The sequence below is a fragment of the Triplophysa dalaica genome, chromosome 3, assembly GCF_015846415.1.
Source record: "Triplophysa dalaica isolate WHDGS20190420 chromosome 3, ASM1584641v1, whole genome shotgun sequence".
Lineage (NCBI taxonomy): Eukaryota > Metazoa > Chordata > Actinopteri > Cypriniformes > Nemacheilidae > Triplophysa > Triplophysa dalaica.
In genome coordinates, this window is record NC_079544.1 from 15,361,959 (window position 1) to 15,383,823 (window position 21,865).

The 21,865-nt window shown below is 37.8% G+C and overlaps 3 protein-coding genes across 8 annotated transcripts in view; 2 read left to right on the forward strand and 1 right to left on the reverse strand.

Annotated features, from left to right (window-relative positions):
* LOC130417684 (low-density lipoprotein receptor-related protein 8-like) overlaps nucleotides 1–3,972 on the forward strand; it is a 55,317-nt gene extending 51,345 nt beyond the window's left edge. For 2 of the 3 annotated variants that reach the window (XM_056743389.1, XM_056743391.1), the window contains one exon: nucleotides 849–3,972. In XM_056743389.1, coding sequence (XP_056599367.1) covers nucleotides 849–1,180 — 332 coding nt within the window. In that variant the 3' untranslated portion in view covers nucleotides 1,181–3,972. The remainder of the gene's footprint in view (nucleotides 1–848) is intronic. The other variant, XM_056743390.1, reaches the window with a different exon arrangement.
* A 514-nt stretch (nucleotides 3,973–4,486) lies between these two features.
* LOC130417888 (KN motif and ankyrin repeat domain-containing protein 4-like) lies at nucleotides 4,487–15,222 on the reverse strand. 4 transcript variants are annotated; one of them, XM_056743733.1, is made up of 11 exons: nucleotides 15,097–15,222; nucleotides 14,036–14,231; nucleotides 12,475–12,548; nucleotides 10,898–12,382; nucleotides 10,714–10,795; nucleotides 10,174–10,425; nucleotides 10,001–10,085; nucleotides 9,097–9,316; nucleotides 6,892–7,034; nucleotides 6,559–6,759; nucleotides 4,487–4,806 (listed from the first exon to the last, which is right to left on the reverse strand). In XM_056743733.1, exons 3-11 carry the CDS (start codon nucleotides 12,488–12,490, stop codon nucleotides 4,696–4,698), a joined length of 2,595 nt encoding a protein of 864 aa, XP_056599711.1. In that variant the 5' UTR covers nucleotides 12,491–12,548; nucleotides 14,036–14,231; nucleotides 15,097–15,222; the 3' UTR covers nucleotides 4,487–4,695. The 4 variants fall into 4 exon arrangements, with proteins under 4 accessions (XP_056599711.1, XP_056599712.1, XP_056599709.1 ...); XM_056743734.1 differs by having other exon boundaries at nucleotides 10,174–10,243; nucleotides 10,337–10,425; nucleotides 12,475–14,231; XM_056743731.1 differs by having other exon boundaries at nucleotides 12,475–14,231.
* A 3,063-nt stretch (nucleotides 15,223–18,285) lies between these two features.
* On the forward strand, nucleotides 18,286–21,861 carry LOC130418265 (angiopoietin-related protein 3-like). Its single transcript, XM_056744312.1, has 7 exons — nucleotides 18,286–18,822; nucleotides 18,973–19,083; nucleotides 19,255–19,366; nucleotides 19,448–19,561; nucleotides 19,660–19,755; nucleotides 20,716–20,985; nucleotides 21,118–21,861. The coding sequence occupies exons 1-7, from the start codon at nucleotides 18,343–18,345 to the stop codon at nucleotides 21,279–21,281; spliced, it is 1,347 nt and encodes a 448-aa protein (XP_056600290.1). The 5' UTR covers nucleotides 18,286–18,342; the 3' UTR covers nucleotides 21,282–21,861.
* The last annotated feature ends 4 nt before the right edge of the window (nucleotides 21,862–21,865 follow it).

A 21,865-nucleotide genomic window follows, 5' to 3' on the forward strand; every position in this document is an offset into this window, starting at 1 on the left:
TCCATACAATTCACTTACCTGAAACTAATGCTTTACAAATAAAAGAGAGCCTTCACATGGGTATTTTAACCACCAAATATGAATATCCGCCCTATAAGTTTGGTGAAAAAAACATCTTAAAGGAATAATTCACCAAAGAATGTCATCATTTACTCGCATTCGAGTTGTTCCCAATCTGTATAAATGTCTTTGTTTTAATGAACACAGAGAAAGATATTTGCGGAAAATGCTTGTAACCAAACAGTTTTTGTACCCCCTTTGAGTATCATATAAGGAAAAATGACTTTATTACTTTATTTTTTGTTCATGTTTAACACAAAAGAAGATATTTTGAAGAATGTAGGACACCGAACAATTCTGGGCCACCTTTGTCTACCACTGTCATTTTTCCTTCTATGGTAGTCAATGGGATACAAGAACTGTTTGGTTACAAGCATTTGTCCTAAAATCTTTCTGTGTGTTCCTTGAAACGAAGAGATTGATACAGGTTTGGAACAACTAGAGAGTGTGTAATTCATGACAGAATGTTTATTTTTAGGTGAACTATCCCTTTAAGGTTGACATTTGCGTGGAATTGCCCAGTTGCTCTCATTTTTGTTTTGTCATGGAGACAAAATATTGTCCTGCTATTACATTTTTTGCTTCTTTTTAGTATTTACCCCTTTCTATCTCTCATCTTTCTATATCTATTTAGCTTTCCTTTGCTCCTCATGTGTTCTCTTGTGCTGTCATTAGTTTCGATCCTATCTCTTTCTAGTTTCGTCATCTTTTCTGTCTTTTCAATCATTCCACCGCCAGTCAACCGTGTGTTAACATGTCCCTCACGGCTGTATGTTAAATACATGCAGTTCCTATCGTTGCCACAGTGGTCTTCGGGGTCCTGTGCACCGGCATTTACCTCGTATACCGCAACTGGAGGCGGAACAGCACTAAGAGCATGAACTTCGACAATCCAGTCTATCGCAAGACCACGGGAGAGACGGAAGAGGACGAGATCCATATCGGCCGGACTGACAGGCTAACTGGACATCACCACACTTACCCCGGACCCGTAGTGGGCATGACTCCAGTCGGCACGGCCACGTGCCCACCCTTCATTGCTTTACCTCTGGGAACCGGATTACCGGATCCAGCCACACACTGGTACACAGAGCAACCCACCATCTCGAGTGCTAAATGAAGAAGAGGAGGAGGAAACCTTTAGATTTACTGTGACCACACAGAGAACGACTGAGATGTGACTGGCACGCTGTGCAGGAACTGAGCGAGCTGAATCACACACAGAGAGTTTCTAAAGTGCACTGAAAAACTGCACAGCAAATGCTGGATGCTTATATGATAAGATGCTGGAAATATTAACAGTTTTAATGCAGTTAGAATTACATGTTTTGCATTTAATATTTTTCTTAAAGTTTGACTTGATAAATAAGGCACTGGTTGCATTGATATCCTGAAGTAGCCTAGAAGTGTTAGTACTACTGGTAAAGTTACAAAGAGAGTTTAGGTGGTAAAAAATATGAGAAGGAAATAATTCCAAATATATGCCAACGTCTTAGTGTCATTCTAATCCAGAAATGTTTACAAAGAGCCATATTTTGAAATCTGACCATTTACTTTCTTCATACATGTTTTTTGTGTTATTGTGCACAGATAAACGTCTGCTTTTCTTATTTTTCATCACAAGTTTTCAACCCCACCTCTACAACCACCTATCACCCGCTGAACAAAACAAAAGAATCCTTCATAGAAATTCGAATGGCTTTTTCCATTAAAGCAATTACAAAATTCCTTTTTGTAGTGTGTTTTGGCCATTATTTCAATAAGATTTAATGGTGTTCTAATGGGTCCCATCTGCCACATAACATCCCACCAATAGAATCCATCAGTTCCCAGTAGACAATTATACTGTAGTTTCCATTAAAACCAAAACAATTCCCATTAAAGACATCAGATCCTTAACATTTTCGATTGTGTTTTGAACAAGGTTCTTTTTTTGAGCAAGGAAATAGAGATCTTTGTTTAGAATCCAATCACTTTTAAATAGTTTTACTTCACATTGACTTGAAACATAGGGATTTTTTTGTCAGCTTCAGTGCTATTATCTATTTCTGGTTGTGTTCTTGCTATCCAGATTCTTAATTCTTATCCCCCGCTTGTAAACAAAAATCCATTGTCCCAAATTTACTCCCAAATTTTACTAGGTTTGCGCTGCATTGCTTGGCAAGAACCTGAATCTGGCACAGCAGACTCATTAGAGCAGTGAGCACCAGTGTATTCACATTCAGTCAAAAAAGACGTTTCAAGTACATAACGCAAAAAGTTATGTTTTGCTAGGTGTAAATATTTACGAACCGGTGATCATTTACAAAATGTAGGCGTTTCACACATCTGTTTCTGTTATTTGACGAAAGGGCTTGCTTTGGTTTTGTTGTGTTTATTCCTGAAACGTGGAAACAGTCACCCCAAGATTCTAGCATAGCTGCGGGCATTGAGCCATAGGTTTTATAAGCACGATGTTTAATGTCTGTATAAACACATTAGAATCACATTAACATCAAAAATTGTGTTTGACTGGCATCTGTGCAGACAGCATCCTCAGCGGTCTCGATGCTCTCTATTCACTGTAATGGACGTACTGACTTTTAATGATGCTCTGAAAGGCCATACATTCCAAATGCTGGACATTTATTCGTGCAGTTGTTCTTAAGAAAAGGATCCTCTACATTCTTTTGTTCTGGTAAGAGGATGTATAGTTTCGTCTCAGGGAGATGGTACAGTGTGTGTGCAGTATGGAATAGGATTTTATTTTCTTTTATCAATAAAATGTGGCAGGTTTTTTAAACAAAATGCACTTGAAATGTTTTTAATACAAATAAATGAATCTGTTGCACAACACCATTGCTGGCGTGAACCTCATCTGAACATGCCAATGTCACATTTTACATCAAAATGAAATTTGGACATTTTTCAAACATTTCTTGAAGCTTATATTTGGAATTGAGTTTTGCATTGTGACATTATTTCTAATACAATTGAGCACATTGAAAAAAGCATCACAAAGAATGCTGCGGTTACTTTTATCACGAAAATAATGTAACTGTGCAAAAATCTTCCCAAAAAAGGCTTCCTTTTAAAAAAATCTAAGTTATCGTGGTGAAAATATGGCCCAGGCCTGTTCTTGATAGGTTCCGTGACTTTCACCTGCTGAGACTTGTTCATACTTTATATATTGTAAGGGCGTCTTAAATTGGCAGACAGAAGGACAGTTTTCTCCCATTAGGCTGGTTTCTGTCAGAAAGAGCAGCTGTTCTTTCACAGATTCTCTGATCAGATGATACCTCATTAATATTAAAGAGCATCACTCTAGGATATAAAATAAAAGCTCCCTCATAAGAGACGAGCAGTAAATATCCTGTGTGTGAGAGAGGGAGATAAAGAGAGAATGTTATGTGTGTGTTCGTGTGCGTGTACGTGTGTGAGAGAGAGAAATCTGTGTTCAGATTGATTTGTGGTTTAAACCACTCTTGATGCATTGTTTCTTTAGGAAGTGTAAATATGTTTTCATACAAATACTTTTGATACAGCTTTGTAAAAATTGTACATAAGATTTTAGATAACAGTATTACCAATTACCTAATTTATTCTGCATTTTTCGGATGGTATTAACTTTGCCAAAGTGATTCTGTGCTTTTGGTCTGTTTTGTTTACTTTAGCCTCTCTTTTTTAAAGCCCTTTTAGGCTGCTGTAAAACATTTTCATTAGTTTTATTAAATTACGTTCTTATTGCACTTTTTTGCAGACAAAATGTTAATTGTTTTCTGTTCCGGTGCCTTGTTTTGTGACTTTTACTGATGTTGTTTTAATTCTGTCTGATCTGTCACCACATAAACTTTATTGTGGCATTATGGTCTTGTATTTCCAATGTTGCTCTTTATATGTCTCTCTATAGATTGATATAAAAGTCATTCAGAATATGGTGTCTTGAGTTTTTTTTACCTTGTTTAATAACAGTTTCAGATGTTTTCTGGTAATAACACGACTTTAATTTCAGATTTAGATCATTTTACCTCTAATAATTGTAGACCGAACAAATATTTTTATTTGTCACCCTTTATGTTTGTGACTGGGCTTTGCAAATAACTTTAACAGCACATCATTTTTAAATCATTTAATAAGTACTTTTTTATTAGGCCACCTGAAAAATGTTGGCATACAAATGTTTCAGAAAGACAGCAAGAATTTAAGAAGTATTGTGTTGCCATGACCAAGGTTATTTGGGAAACTAAAAACTATGAACTAAATATAATAGCGTTTACTATTAAGATCATTATTCAGCACTGCAAGTAAAAATTCACCATTTTAACAAGGTCCACTGTGTTTGCTGAGTCTGATTTTGAGTCCCTGGGTTGGAAAGATTATGATCCCGGTCACAATTTAATTCACTGTACTAAAACAATTATAAACAGGTCTGTAAAAAAGGCTTGAGTGGTATTAATAAGATGTGGTTTTATTATCGGACATATTTACATACAGGCAAACACATTTGAGACACAGTTTTAACATTAACATATTGGTGTGGCTTTCCGAATAAATTCATTAAAACCTTTTCAAAAGTAACTGTACATAAATGCTTATTAAAATAAAAATGCACAGAGACATTATTTGCAGGGAGGAATGAGATATCCATGCTTCATCCTAGGATACCTTGCACTTATCTGAGCTCTTGGTTTCTGTGCGGCCTTTCAGAAGATTTACAATCTCTGTATGAGAGGCCTGTGTTGCCAGAGATAATGCATTGCGCCCACCCTGGAGACAAAGCAATGTGAAATGATATATGAATAAGATATACAATGTATGAAAGCAAGCATGATATGTGCAATTACTCCTGAAGTCCCAAGGCTATAAACAACATTTTCAGTCATATATTTTTCAAGTTGGGCATCAGCCCTCATCCTCTCTAAAAATCATGTGTGACATCAAGCACTGGTGTGGGACAGGAAGTATTCATTTATTTATTATTGCTGCACTTCTCAGAGCAGCTCTACAGTCGTAATATGACTGAGGGTGACTTGACTAACAGCATGGCTTAGATGCGGGGGAGTAGACTTGACAACTTTCATTTAGTCTTACATGAATCCAAATTCTTTTTCTCTCTCCCTGGCAATAGAGGCGATGAGGCATGTCTGTGTGGGATTATCACAGCTGCCAAGCAAGGATTTCTCCAACACAGAAAGTGATTAGACCAACGCCTTTATTCCTGAGACGTGGTTTACATATACTCTGTTAGTGTTATTTGTACACTTCAGGCTAATCCATCATCCTGCCACTTCCTGTTATTCGTATAAAGATAAAGAGACTGAAGCTGACATCACATAAATATTAATTGACCGATTCTAGGATACACATCTTTGAATCGCATCTGCGACAAGCAGGTGGCAGTTATTTACGGGTCAGTTGCCCAGCGGAGACTGCCCATCAACCCACGCCGCACATTCTACAAAAAGCTCCATTGTTCTTTTGGTACAATGTTGCTACATCAGGGTTTGTTTTCTAACCTCTGGCAAAATGAATGTAATGTTCTGGGTTTCAAGCAAGCTCAATGTCACAGGCGATGTTAAACAGACAAAAATATTCACAAAGCACATCTGTGTTTATGTTAATCACATAGATTGAAAGTCTTTGGTGCAAGGCATTCTAGGGGGTTTAAAAGACTAAATGTATAGCTTGTATTTTATTTTAACTGATTATAATTCGACCATACACAAACACTATTCAATATGTAAAGATGGCAAAACTTTTTTTTCAGAGATGACTATTCTAGGCATACAAACTATTGTCTTTGCGTTGCAGATTTAAATCAGGGGAGTGGATTTTTTTTCTGTTCCTTCCTGGCATCCTTGCATGTATCATGTGAAAATTACAGGGTTTACTGGTTGTACCAAAGGGTCAAGGATTTGCTGGTAAACAATCTAGTCAAGTTGCCTAACCTACTGCATTATAAATGGATTTCTGTACTCAAACATTTGTTTTTTATGTAATAATGTAATAATGCTTGTCAATGCTTAAAAAGATACAATCCTTTTTTTTCCATGAATTATTGCAGTATTTATATATATGTGTATATTTATGCATTTGGCAGACGCTTTTATCTAAAGCGATTTACATTGGATTATCCTACACATTTATACATAGGTATGTGCAATCCCCTGAGATTGAACCCACAACCTTGCGTTGTTACCGCTCTTAGCAGTGAGCTACAGGAAAGTTCTAGCTTATCAATGTGAGTCATTTTCTTTTTTTTTCATGTGCCTTTATAATCTTCAATTCATAATATAATCTTTATAATCTTCAGATTGACAATCCATTTGATGCTGAAAGTTAGATGGTATAGGTTAAGTCCTTCCATTTAACTGTCAATCTGCTCTCTATTTTACTTGGAAATGCGTCAAAATATGCAAGTGAAAACTATGGCAACTGTTTTTACCACAAACATTTCTATTAAAAGTTCCCAAAGATTGTTTTTGATGTTTAACAGTATTAAAGAAAAGTAGGCCTAACCTTGTCTTTTAAATTGACATCGCAGTTCGCTTCCTCCAACAAAATTTGCACGACACTGACGTGCCCCCGCTCGCATGCGCACATCAGTGGAGTAGTTCCTGCATGGTCCCGGGCATTAGGATCTGCCCCCTGTGCCAACAGGAGACGAACTAATAGGATGCGTCCATGTCTTACTGCCAAGTGGAGAGCTGTTTGTCCCACCTGAAGAGACATAGTTAGAAGACATGTCCATCTGACACGCATTATAGTAAGTGTAAAATCAAATGCAAATCAGCACTATTGATTTAAATCCTTTGATAGAAAGTTAATGCAGTGCCAATAGGCTGACATCACCTGGCCAACACGGCTGTTGACGTCACCAAGCTCTATCAGTTGCTGGATCACTTTCAGGTCCCCTGGAGATTCTGCAGATGTCATGGAGGCCAACATGATAGCAGTATACCTAGACTTGTTTCTAAGGTCTATTTTGCACATTCCTGGGGATAACAGGAAAAAAAACAAAAGCTGATGTAAGGGTTTATTAGTGGTGCTTTTGCAGAATGCAAAACTCACTTTGGAGCATACTTTGTATTCTTGTTCCACTTTTTTTCAGCGTGTAACGCGTCTCGCACTGTTCGTCGTAGACCCATGAATGAGGGCACCAATCGAGCGACTTATTGAGGAGAGGTGTGCTCTGACTTTTATATGCTATCAGGCGAGGGTGTATGATGGGGGGCAAAAAAAACCCCCAAAAAACCCCATTGACTTAACATTGGGCCGAACTTTGACGGGTAGCAGCTCCGAGCGAGGATTTTGTAGAAACATGCAGGTTACCACATGTGAAGAGGCTGGCAGGCTCTGTAAAATATACCTCACAATGGTGTGTAAGTTGTACCCCCTGGGGCGTAATAGCCACCCGAAAATCCTCATATACTTATAATGGGGCGGGACATATGTCAATATAAGGCGATATAAAAGGCCCATATGAAATATCTTTTCAGCACTGCAGTGTCAGAGACGGGGTGGGCTCATTTTACTCAGACAACCAATCAGTCGCTCAGGATCATTATGAAGCTACGAAGCCACACCCATAGCAACCATTTACAGCAACCTAGCAACAGATCCCATTGACTCCCATTATAAATGAACCTAGGTGTGATTAACACATCATTACCGAGTAGATCCTTCTCTGGGATGCGTTTTCATGAAAATCGAATGTAAAGAGTTTTATCTCTGAAAACAGATTAGCTTATAGCGCTAGTATATGGGGCACAGAGTAAGTAAAATTAAATCGCTAGTTAATACCACTAACAAGGCTCAAAATAGCCTCACACTGACATGGTAGTCGATCCATGAACTATGAGATTCCATGAGATTCCAAGTCACAGTTCATCACTTAGCACAGCGTTCGTGGATCGACTTTAAGAGACTGTTTTTCAAGATGGCGGATGTCTGTATACGCGTAATGTACTGTCTTTATAAAGTATCTTCTTATTAAACTGTTAGTACACTTACAAAGTTCTCAATGCTTCGGTTTGCATGTAGTGACCCTCATTATGCTACCGTGTCAGTGTGAGGCTATTTTGAGCCTTGTTAGTGGTATTAACTAGCGATTTAATTTTACTTACTCTGTGCCCCATATACTAGCGTTATAAGCTAATCTGTTTTCAGAGATAAAACTCTTTACATTCGATTTTCATGAAAACGCATCCCAGAGAGCGATCTACTCGGTAATGATGTGTTAATTACCCCTAGGTTCATTTTTCACCGGAGTTCTCCTTTAACTTGGCAGCCATTTAACAAGACCTATATCTCTGCATCAAAACATCGTAGAGACATGGGAGTTGATTCGTTTAACTCATACATTAGAGTACCATCAATTAGCAGATGCCACGCCCATAGCAACCACACAAATCAGCTTAGCAACCATTTAGCAAGACCTATATCTCTGCATCAGAACATTTTAGAGACATGGCGATTGGTTAGATTCCTTCGTGGCTTAAAGGGTCATCTCCCTAGTGACTGCCTAGTGCCGAGTTTTGCCACCGCAAGCACCATCTATCTATTTCTAATTGTAATTGATGTAGTACAGTAAATTGCTAAGCTTACAGTGTGATTTTCAAATAAAATAAATATAGCACACACAAATCTGGGGTAAATATAGTTCAATTTAAATTATATGTTACTATATTAATTTACAAAAAAATATAATTATATTGAGTATACATAAATATATAAATGCCTATATTAATATTTGACATTCCCTCAGACCATTTTAAAGTTAATGTGCTGCAAAGCTTTCTAAAATCACAATTTTGACAAGAATGTATGCAATGTTGACAATACGAGATATTCTTAAAGTCTTTGCTTTGGAAAAGAGCTGTAGATTAACAAGGAAAGTAAATTAAACTGTGATTTGCTTCTTTAGCCTCAAAGAAAATTAGTTCGCAATGTAATTTACTGATAACAACAGACTTGTATTAAATATTCCCTCCAGGATATTAAAAGATGAGCTTAGATTAGGTTGGAAAAGAAACCAGTGACCTTATTATCACTGACCTGTGTCTAAAAGGATCTTGACAATGCTGAAGTTACAGTGAGACACGCTATAATGCAGGGCAGTGTTCCCATTATCATCTGCCATGTTGACCAGGAAGGGAAGAACTGTGGGTGTTTGTGAGTTAACCTCACTGAGATACAAAGAAAGAATGTCAGCGCGTGCATCCTCCTCAGCGGACACGCTGAACCACTGCCGGAACACTACAGTGAGAGTCTTGCTCTGAAAAATGACAATGGAGAAGACCATTACTAGAGGTAACATTCAGAAAAGAAATGCAACACACAAAACATGGTTGGTGGTTTGGTTATCTGAGGTACGTATGTTCTAAAAAAAAATATTTTCAACCCATGTTTCGGTAAAAAGAAGGACAAACTGTTGGGTGCTTAATTGTTTTAACCCTTATGGGTCAAATACATGTTCTAGGTTAATTTAACCCTGCAGTTGGGTTTGTCCCCTTTTGCCAAAACCATGGGTTGAAAAAAAGTCTATTATGTCAAAATACAGCTCTGGAAAAATATAGAGACCATCCCAAATTTGCATTAGTTCAGCCTAGAATGATTTCTACCTCTGCAGTCCAGATCTCGTAAAATTCTGTCTTTATTTACTTTATTTACTACGTTCCAAATTTGTATTATTTTCTTTGTTGTGATTAACACAGAGAAAGATATTTTGAAGAATGCTTGTAACCAAATAGTTCTTGGCCACCATTGACAACTATAGTAGGAAAAAGTGCCTCAGAACTGTTTCGTTGGAATTATCTTATTTTTTCCATTTATACAGATATATAATATATATTACTGTTATGTACAGAAACAATGTATGTTATCAATATGAATGTTTTTTCAACTAAGCTTCAATAACTTTGCCTTGTTAGATTCAATATAAACTGTGTTTGCAAAATACCATTTCATCATCAGGTTCTGACACTTTATCCATGTTGTCTTTCAGGAAACAACATGCATCTATGAAATCCTTATTCACGGCTTTCCTGGAAGAACAGAATCAGATTGTTTTCCATTTTAGGTTCTTTAAAAACTGCTACAGTAGCATCATATGAATGCTGTACCGCATCTCACCTGTTTTTTTCTCTCTGTGTCTGTGATTTCAGATTGGTATCCTCTCTCATTGCCTGATCCCCATCTATGACTTTACTCGTTTGAAAATAGAGATCTTTCTGTTTTGTGGTCCCATTATCTATGGCATCTTCTTTTGCATTGGTATTCACATCTTCAGTTTTACCTGTCTCTACTGTGGGGTACGTTGTCTGTGATGTCAGTGCTTTGCCAGCTTCCAGATTAGTATTCTTCTTAAGGTAAAAGTCCTTTTCACTTTCAATTCAGAATATTTAAGTGTATTAATTCAGAAAATTAATATTTACAGTCACTTTTGGATTATTATTTATGAATTTCATGCAAGGGTACCCGTAGTGTATGTAGATAGAAATAGCTCATTTTGAGGTTATTAAAACATAACGTTTCATTATGTAAGGTCTTTATACACTGCTGAAGAGATAGTTGTGTATATTAATAATGCATTTCTGTAAATAGATCCTCTAAAAAAATACATATTTGAATTTCGATATAGTAATAATAATAATAAAGCAGTAAAACCTGTACCTTTGTCTTGAACTATCTTTCAGACTTTTTTTTTTTAGGTTCTCATACTCCACCCCAGGAACAAGCTCTTCTGTTTTGGATTCTTGAAAAATGAAAAAAAATGACAAGAAATGTTCACAAGTATCCACAAAGGATTTAAACACTATGTATGTCAAAGATGTTCAGGATTGTTTCAGATTTGTACCTGGTTCTTGTTCTCCACTAGAAAACACGTAGAGGGAAAGTAGCATGACCAAAGTTACTAACTGATCTTGAATATTGCGGACGCGAGGTGACAAGTGCTCAGAAGATGTTTTTCCTGATAAGTCATCTTTGCAGAGACATTCCCACTGCTCCTGAAGGAGCTCTTGCAATCGTTTTACATGGTGTTCCATGTCTGCATGTGAAACTGAAGGTTGTCCTTGAGTAAATATTGCCTCCTGCTTGTGCATCTCTTGCCCACCTGTTAGAGCGGCACATGATTCTATAACAGGTTTCACGTTTTGTGTACTTGCAATGGAAGTCTCAGGTAAAGTCCCACTGGTCACTGCTCTCTTTGCGTTAAGATGTATGGTCAACTGTTTGATCTTCTCATCCTTGAAACGGCTCTCCTCTACTTGCTGCTTCAACAGAGCTCTTGTCCTCTCTAGCTCTACCTCAAGTCTATGTAGCTCCTGTTCTAAATGTACAACTTTCTTCTCGAAAGGATTAAGTGATTTGGCTTGGTCTTCCTTATCCAACATATCTTTGCCCTTCCGTGGAAGCATTTTGTGTGTGATCGAAGGTGTCGAAACTGCATCAACCTGCTCAGAAGAAGCCTTGACGTTCTTCTCAAGTCGGTCATATTCTCGATTCATCCAATCATCACCAGCTTGCTGTGTATTTTCTTTGGCTATCATGGCAGGGACCCAGTTATTTGTTTGAGAAGGAAGTGTAGGAACAACCAGAGGACCAGTTGTGTCATTTTGGGAATGCAGTTGGACTAAAAGCTGTCCTCGCTCCTCTTGCAAAATACATATCTGCGCCTTGAGCTCAGGAATGACTCTGATCTCCGTCTCCAGTTCCCCGACCCGCTCCAGAGCCGTTGTGAGCCGCTGAAGGGTCCCGTTCGTCCCACATGTCCTGCTGTAGGATAAATGAAAGACATCATCTGATGAACCGTTTTCCTGTGATAGGTTTTCTTTAGGGCTGGTAGGATCTTCGGTTGACTCTGAGTGTTGTCTCAGTAAAACTGTTAAGGGTAAACTGGAAGCTCTCAGGAGATTTGGCCTGACGTAACATCCTAAAGGCTGCTCATCAAAAGCTTTAATACTAGCATCCATGTTTGAAGTTGTTAATGATTTGTAGGGGTCTCCTCTCCTAGCATAGCGAGCAGATGTAATGTCACCTGAGTGAAAGTCAAAGTATTGATGAGATTCTCCTAGTTGGGTTTTGGGCCATAAAGTGCTGAAGGAGTTCCACTGAGGTGCCCTGCATCCATAACCTGGGAGGCTTAAGTTACGCGATATGATGCCATTGTTTTGTCCTCTTTGTCTTCGCTGCACAGGCACTCTTCTGATGGTGTTTCCCTTTTCAATGTCATCAACATATTTTAGAAAGTCCAGGTCCAGATGGAATCCATACGGTGTCTCGACGGAGTAAGAGGGCGGCCTTTTTTTTCTTTCATTGTCTTTTGATGAGATGCCATTTGCTGAGTAAAATAAACATTTCAGTGATCAATTACTGATGTATATGCAGATCAGTCCAAGACCACAAGAAATAAAAACAATTCTTGATTCGTACCTTTTCCTGAATCCATTATTTTGACCAAAAGTCATGAGTTCTCAGCTTAATGTGGCTTAAGTGTCTCTTACCACCTGAGGATCAAAAAAAAAATTCAATTACGCAGATGTGTTGGGTCAAAGGATAGTTCAAATGAAAATTGTGTCATCCTTTTTATCCTTTGTGTCACCCCCAAATTATTCCAAACCTGTATGAATTTCTTTGTTCTGCTGAACTCGAAGGAAGATATTTGGAAGAATATCATTAATCAAACAGAGCTCATCCCCCTTTTACTACCATAGTAGGGAAAACAAGACTATGGGAGTCAATGGGGGATGAGATCTGTGGGTGAGTAAATGAGGACAGGATTTTCATTTTTTGTGTGAACTATCCCTTCAAACTAAATCAAGCACCTATTCTGATTTCCAAGTGTTGAGATAAGAGAAAGCCAGATTTGATTGTCCTTTTTGCTGTCTTTTTCTCTTCCCGTCTCTCTCTCCTGACAATGCAGCACATTCAAGGCACCACAGAAGCAGCCACAGCCCAAACAATGTTAGCAATGCAGTAAACACAAAAACAGCTGAGACCAAACACTTCCACCGGCTGTCGCACACACAAACCAGCACGGATGCACGATTTGGCATAGCTCACACAGCGATAAATAAAATCTTATCTTCAATCTTTTGAAAAATCTTAACCTCTCTTCATACCTGTTAGTGCCTCCACTCTGATCTACAAATCTACTTATCAGTCAGACAGATACAGGATAGGGGCTGAAGTGTTCTGGTTCTGAGACTTCAGTACCGGCTTGTGCTCAAGGGATTTATCGAAAGGAGCTAATTTAACAAGTGAGGGTCTTTCGGGAAGACAATACGTTTCTGATGTTACTTTGATAAGAATGTGGGTACAGGATCTTGGTGGAAGATATTTCTCATGTATCCTGACAATCCAGGCGCTATGCAATGAATATATAAATGTACCCACATGGACTGACCCCAGTGTCAAATTTCACATATGAATGCAAGCAAGTTCTCTTCTAGTCACTGTACCCAAGTTTCTTTGCAACTCCATTTCACGGGCAATGGTTTTTGTTCCTTTACCCCAACTTTTCGTAGCACTCACAAAAAAGCCCTTCCTCTCATTAAATGTATTTCTCTCGAATACATTCTTTCTCACACCACAAATTGGTCTGGAACTCATGACGAGTAGAAAGCTGCTATTGCTGTACAACATTTAAAACATTGTGATCCCTCCGAACCAACGGACAATTTCAGGTTTTAGGTCAGGCTCGCAAGACGGAAAAAATACCAAGATGGAAACTTGAGAGGAACAAACACAACCTCAAATCTTCTCCTAAAATTCAAACATAGGGGAATCAGGGAAACTTCACCACACAATGCATTACTTAGAATTGACTGTGTGGCTTTTTGTAAGAAAAGTAATTCATTGCTCTTGTCAACTTTTGTGGTGCTATCTTCTTCTATCTGTGCTATTTAAAGCTTTGTTTTGACATGCACTTTTAGCTCAAGGATTGACTTTCAAGACTGCTGGTCCTGCACGCTTTCTCTTTCGGAACACACACAATAGACAGACGTTTCGCTCTTCCTGTTTGGCCCTGCAAGCGGTGCGGTTTCCTTGGCTCAGATCCTCATTCTTTCTTCGCTTGGAGTTTGGCGGGTGGACTGAGGCTCCTGCTCTCTGACCCCTGTAACCCTTTTCACTTATGGTGAGAGGGTGTGGTGGAGTCTGCATGGCTACTGGAGTTTTCAGAATAAGTGCTGTGAGAAAAGAAAGGTTGTGCTTATAAATTCTGTAGTGAAGTACAATAAGACTGTGTTCTGTTTGCCATTGTGATCCATTTGCATTGTGTCAACTCATGTGATATCTCTGACTTTTGATTGTAGACTTGGATAATCTTGAGATGGCTTCAAAGGAGACATTTAAAAGATATCCTTTTTTAGGATAAACATCAAAAAAGCGATACATTAGATTTAGGCAAAGAATACATTTAATATGATCCCAATCTTTCTAGATATTCAAGAGATCTCACTTGTAAGCATTCTTTTCTATGTTTTTTTATTTCTTATCCCTAGAGTGTTGTTTCATCTATTCCTCTGTGGGATTTTTTTAGGTCCACAGAATTGAGACCATGCCGATAATCTTGGCTCTCAGCCAAAAGCAATATGTACGTGTGCATGCCAGTTACATGAGAAGACATGTGTAGGACTTCAGAAAAGTAAATTCAGACTCTTTGTATAATCAAGCACATTCGGTATTGAAAGAATATAATACAATCTGTCGTTCAGGACCCCATCTGAAATCTATTTATTGGCTCCTGTCACACAAACAAAGCCTCCAGGACATCTCTCTATTGTTTTAGCAAAACAATCATTACATCAGAGGAAGGTCTTTGGTTCCCACTTGGGACTTCCAAAAAAAATGCTGTTCCTGATAATAAATAACACAGAAATCTTAAGAAATCAAACTTGGGGCATTTTTCATGAAAATCCTGTTATATTAAAAGTGCACTAGATAGTTCAATAATAGATTATATGGATGTGTTGCATGTCCATATCACACATACAAGTAGCATATTTATATAGTTAAGCAAAATACCAAAATTTTAATAGTGCTCCATCTTACCTTAAATACCACAAGTTTGGCATTGTGTCCTCTCTGCTCTGTATGAAGCTTGTTCACCTCTTCTGAGAGACGGAGGCTTTAGATGGGAGGCGAGACAAAAGACATTCAAGCAATGCCAGTACTAAAATTCTTGCAAATCATAAGTAGTGTTATTGTGTGTGGAACAGGGAGGGTTTTCTTAGCTCCGCCCTGGCCAATCAAAGAATGAGGGCGGGAAGCAGGGCTCATAAGTCATCCAATGAAAATAAGAGGGTGGGGGGCACATTGTGCAAAACTGAAACTGAGAGATGTTTCTCAAAACAGGACCCATGTGATGGCGGGGGCCCGATCATACTTACAATCTGGTTCACTCACAAAACACATGTGAAGCTGGGTGAAATAGGACCCTGTAGGGTAGCCCAGAAAGAATCTCTTCACATTGTGCCACCCACACAGTAGAAGTGTAATTTAATCCACTGTAACACAGTATTCACCATCCATTATAATGAGGAAAATATTGCAGAGCTTTTCAAAAGATTGTTTAAAGCTCTTTTGGACATACCGTTCATTCCTTATGTATCTTCTTTGCCTTTATCGCATTGCAGTCTGCACCAAACGTCTCTTTCAGTCTTTATAAACAGAAAAATGTGTGTTTTTAAAAATGTGTCACTGTTACTATTGTTTGTACTTTAGTTAACATTTTTGCCAGTTGGAAAATAAAAAAGACTTAGGTACACTTTACACTAAGGTTGTATTTTTAGCATTTGTTGGTGCTTGAGCTAACACAAACTAACAATGAACATAACTTCTACAGCATTTATTAAGCTAAGTTTATGTTAATTTCAGCATTTACTAATACAATAAAAAAAATCGAAGGTCTTAATACACCACTGAAGACATAGTTATGTATACGTTATTGAATTTCTGTCAATAGATCCTCCTTAATTTTACACTCTGGTCCTTTAAAGTAGAGAGAACTAACAAAACTGTTTTGTTAGTTTATGTTAGCAAAAGTGTTCATTAATGTAAACAAATACAACCTTATTGAAACTGTTTCTAAGACCAACAGTGAATGAGAAACCAGCGCTACAATCTAGGAATAGGAACAGTGAACATCATTGAAGTAAGGTTGAAAAAGTGAAGTATAAAATGCAAATAAATAAACACTATGAATATAAAAAATAAACATACATACTGTACTTTGTTTTTTGTGTTTCATGTATTAGTAGAAATAGAAATCAATATCCAATATCTTACGTTTAAACCCACTTAGCTTGGTGAAGCTAAATAAAGAAAGCAAAGAAACAATGTCCAAGTCTATGAACTCATAAAAATACTCTGCTTGCATGAGACACCCACTTAACAAAAAAAGGTGACGTTACATGATTGACGGGAACATAAGTTAAGTTCCTTAAATGTCAAAGATTAAATTACCATAAAGCAACTATCCTTTTGCTGAAAGTGAGTTTTTTGCCAATAGAATATTTTCAGGAATGGACAAGTTTTTTATTTTTTTCAGGAATGAAGTATGTATTTTATTGTATTTGTATTATTTGCCTAAAATAGTTTAGTTCCTTCCTCAGGCATATTGATTCAGATTAAAAATAACTTTATTATTGTAAGTAGCATTATAGTATAGCCAGCTTTCAGATTAGCATGACTGTAACCCAACTACTTTGAATTATTAAACCAGTTTTAAAGAATAGCTTCCTAACACTGTGTGCATTTCAGATAATGTACATTTAGCCAAACATAAACAGAACAGAAATTGGAGATGAGTTCAGCTTTAAATCTGTGTCATGCTTACCCTAGTTAATGTGTACCCGGAAGTGGCTCAAGGTTTCTGGTGTTTTCTGTTTGTCGGAAGTCCGCTTCGGTGCAACTCATTTCCATCTTCATGAACCAACATGCATCTCATTCTCACATGTGTTTTGTTTGGCTCATTCACTCGAGTTCAAACCTCTGAATAATGAACGATGTGTTTTTTAAATTCATCAATCATTGTGCATATGGCAAAATACTGTGCAATACAGAAGAAGCCTGCTCTGTATTTTTCTTTATTTTCAGGAAAATAGGAAATAATCTCACTTCCATATGGTATAATTAGTAATGTAAGTTGGAAACTGGAGAGCTATTAAGTTTGAGATGATGATATTAGCAGCTGTTGCCTAAAGGCTCCACACACACTAAAAGCAGGGCGCGGTCAGGGGGGACATCCGGGAACGTTCGGCCCTGAGACGGAGTCCACTAAACACATTTATAGATGTTTTTATTGGTTGAAATTTTGTATTTTTATTGACATTTTATTGCATATTCATTGTATTACATTAAATTAAAACTACTGAACAGTTATTGATTCTTTGCGGAGGTCAACCAGAAGTTACAATGGGCCAAATAACATAGCTGTTGTTGAAACATGGGGGGTTGCTTTGCCATAACCACAGTACATCAGATACTAACTTGTAATCAGAAAGGGCAAGGTGCCGCTTGAATACACACAGTGTTGCATGATTTAGTGGAACCCTATTTGTTAGAATAACAGTTACATTAAAACGCTCTTGAACACGTGATGTTATTAATAGGTGTAGGAAAGGCTTAGAAGGCTTAACCTCAAGTATTATGGACATTTGTTATGACATGTCCTAGCAACCGCATAGCAACACATTAACAAATATGCAGAAAACTGCATGGTGACAGTCTGGCATTATAGCGAGTTCAGCTCATGTTCAGAAGTGTAAAAATCTCTGTAATGTAAAAAACATTCTGGAACTGTTTTGAGTAGATCTGTGGCGCGAGATGTCAAAGTCAAATTTAAAACAGCAAAGTATAACTATTTGGATTGCCTGCTCATGAACATGCATAGTGTGTGGTGTAACAATATGAAGAAATTGCACTGTGTTGTATAGCTTGCTTTCATTTTCAAAATAAAATAGTCACCTCAGGTCATTCCATTTAATAAATACTAACACACATAAAAAGACACACACAATCAAATATACAGTATCGCATCCAGACCCATAAATCCAAATGACCACATCATCTTCTGTAGGTTATAAAAACGAGTCAAACTTTGGGGTGTTTGTGCCTTCCAGCTTTTTATTTGCTTATCTAGACCAGCGCTTGGATTTGTAAAGGTCCATTTCAGTTCACATTGAACCTGTTTAATGATCAACTGCTCAATAGGAGGAGTATAAAAAGCAAAAAAATCCCTGAAGCCTTTCTCATGCACAAAGGACGGCAAGGATCACAGCAGTCCGGCCAACAACCATGAAGGTGGTATTTCTGTTCGCTTTTCTGGCTACATCTCAGTCCATCCCCACTGAACACAACCCTGAACTTCAGATAGAGACACGGTCACGCTTTGCAGCTCTGGATGAAGTCCGGCTTCTGGCGAATGGCCTGCTACAGCTGGGCAGTAGCCTGAGCGACTTCGTCCAAAATACGAAGAATAAGATCAATGATATTTTCCAAAAGCTCACCATCTTTGACAAGTCATTTTACCAGCTTTCTGTGCTGACCAGCGAGATCAAGGAGGAGGAGGAGGAGCTGATAAAGACCACGGTGATCCTGAAGGCAAACAACGAGGAAATTAAGAGCCTGTCATTGAAGATCAACTCCAAAGTCGATGACATCATCAATGAGCGAAAACACCTGAGGACGCAAGTTGGCGGATTGGAGGAGAGGTTAAGCAGTCTGTCCCAGAGTTTAGTTTCGTTTGACCAGCATGCAGAAATCTTCACACTCAAGGTATGAATAAATCAGTTAAGCTTTGCAAATACTTTTTATAAACCTTCCTGAATGCACAAACAGTTGATATGTTAGGTGCAAGATTCCAGCTACCATACCTGCCCAAGTTGCATAAAAAAAAGATGTTGAGATGTTGATGTTGTCTATTAGGAGTTAATCCAGACCCAGGAAAAAAGCATCACTGATCTTCTGAAGACTGTTAATGAACAAAGTGAGCAGCTCAACAACCAAGGGACCAAGATCAAGGGGCTGGAGACTAAGGTACAAGAAAAACTCTGATGGCAACGTTTATCTATAAAACTATACACATAAAACACATTAGAAAATGCTTAGTAATGGTATCACCCACATAAAAATGTTTTGTTTGGACAAGCATTGCAACTGCATTGCATAGAAAATGCAAAAATCGAATTATTTCATGGACTTGTCTAGCTCGGCTCTGCATGGATCCAGGAAACTGCTGAAAAATTTGAAAGGACTCTTCAACCCAACAGCTTCTCTGGATATCTAACATACTACACATCTGACGGAAGCTTCTCAAGCGGTATGAAGTCCACCAACAGTTTGTCTTTTATTATATCGCTCTATGTCAGTTCAGATAGATCTGCATGTGAATTTGTTGTAGATCTTCCAAGGGATTGCAGTGAGGTTTTCAACAGAGGACACAAGTCTAGCGGCCTGTACGCCATTAAGCCACACCAGTCAGAAGCCTTTCTTGTGAAATGTGAATTCACTGGGGGTAAGAATACAGCAAATCTTTATTCTGCTCTAAATTGTATTGTTGTACATGACAATAATGTGCAAGTGCACTCATAAATATACCTCTGTCCCCCACAGAGGGAATGTTTACTGTCATCCAAAACAGGCATGATGGCTCTGTGGACTTTGATCAGTCCTGGGAAAAGTATGTGGATGGATTTGGAGACTTTAGTGGTAAGTTGAATGTTGAGCATTAAATAATTTTCAACATTCTTCACAAAGCAATATAGTTTGTGATTATAATGTATGTGGTATACCAGCACGGTAAACATAGTTATTAATCATTATTTATGAATTACAGAGTGAATTCTGGAAACTAAAATCTGTTCACCAACGTTACTTCAAATATTTGCATGATTTCCTTTTCACAAATGCTGTCAGAAAGACCAAGACATTGCAGTGTACCGTAATAAGAAACAAAATCAGACAGTGGATAAGACAGTATTTAGCGAATATTTATTTAGATAAATTTGCTTTTAATTCTAGACACCACATTGCAAAAAATGAATGGGACATGCAGATAGGTTCTCATTCTTATGCCTTGTTTTTGTAAAGTGGTTCCCACATATTGTTTTAAAAAATGAAATCATTAAAGGTCCAGTCAGAGGAATCCAGCGGCAAGGTTGCGAATTGCAACAAAACACTTTCGAAACATTATTATGGCTGACAGAACATGGATTACATGGATTACGAATTACATGCAAAGCGACCCGCGGTGTATGTAGATAGAAATAGCTAAAGTATAATAAAAACATAACGCTTCATTGTGTTCGCACTTTATACACCTCTAAAGGCATACCTATGTATATTATCTTGCATTTCTATCAATAGATCATCCCAAAAATTACACACTGGACCTTTCAGTGTCATCCTTCAATTACAAGAATACACAGTAAGGAAATGTTGCTACAACATACAGTAAATAATGTTCAGCTCTTGGCAGTGGAACATACATTAGCTTGATAAATAAATCACAGTTGTGATATGAGGCAGAAATGGTGTTGTTTCCAAATGTATGTAGAGCCGTTCTGCTTCTGTGGAAATCTTCCTTTCCAGATGTTTCATTTAGATTTGTTTTTGAATGTTTATATTACAATAAAAGAATGAAATATTTTACATGTCTGTGCTTGATAGGCGAGTTCTGGCTGGGGCTAAAGAAGATCTATGCTATTGCCCATCAGGGAAACTCTCTCCTGCATGTACAGATGGAGGATTGGAGGAAAGAGAAGCATTTCATGGTTTATCAGTACATCCTGGAGGACGCTGCCTCCAACTTCACCATCCACCTAAAGCTGCAATGGGTTGAGGCGAGCTCTGCTGTGGACCAGCACTTTGGCTTGAGGTTCTCCACTAAAGACCGTAATGATGGAAATCTTGATCCCAACTGTGCTCAAGACTATACAGGTATATAAAAGATTTTTTCCAGTATATTATTTTTGTTCTATCCCAACACCAATCCACTGCTAAATATAATCGAAATGAATGCCCATCGTGGAAAGTACAAACTTGTATTTATGTATGTCTGCTGTTTTCTAGGTGGTTGGTGGTATAGCACTTGTGGTGACATTAACCTGAACGGCAAGAGAATTCAGAGCAGACCTCGTAAAAAGACAACCCACTGGAAACCTGGCAAAAGAACCACCAGCTTCAAGTCCTCAAAAATCTCCATTAGTCATCTCACAAACCCACAAACCTCTTAAAATCAGTATGTGCCGAAACACTGTATGTTGCTGCTGAAATGATCCGACCTCCAATACACAAATCCACCAACGAACAGCTCCATCTCGATTCTTAATGAGTCATTATTTATCAACTTAATGTATACAAAACTTTTCGTGCAATATTTTATTTTCATACTTGTCTTAAGCACCCTTAATATGATCCATGCAGAGGTAAAGTAAAGATAGAATATTTACACTACGATTAGACACATGATTCACTTTCTCCTTTGCAATGAGCTGAGGAAACCTCCTATTTAACTTTATTTTTAGGAAAGGTTTCAATCATGTATTTAAAATGACTCATAACATTGGACAAGTTGTGCAGTATTTTTAGTTTCCTTTTTTAATGTTTAATGAGGAAAACAGGAATTTTAAGTGACTTCCACACAGAAAAAGAAAACAGAAATTAAAACAGTTTATGTGCATGGTTACTGCAACACTGCCCCCTGGTGAGCATTGCATATAATTATTTTTTCCAAAGGTACAAAATATACCAATTATCAAAAATATGTCAAATTAATAAATTTTGCCATGTCACTGGCTGAATGCCTATATGATATTTA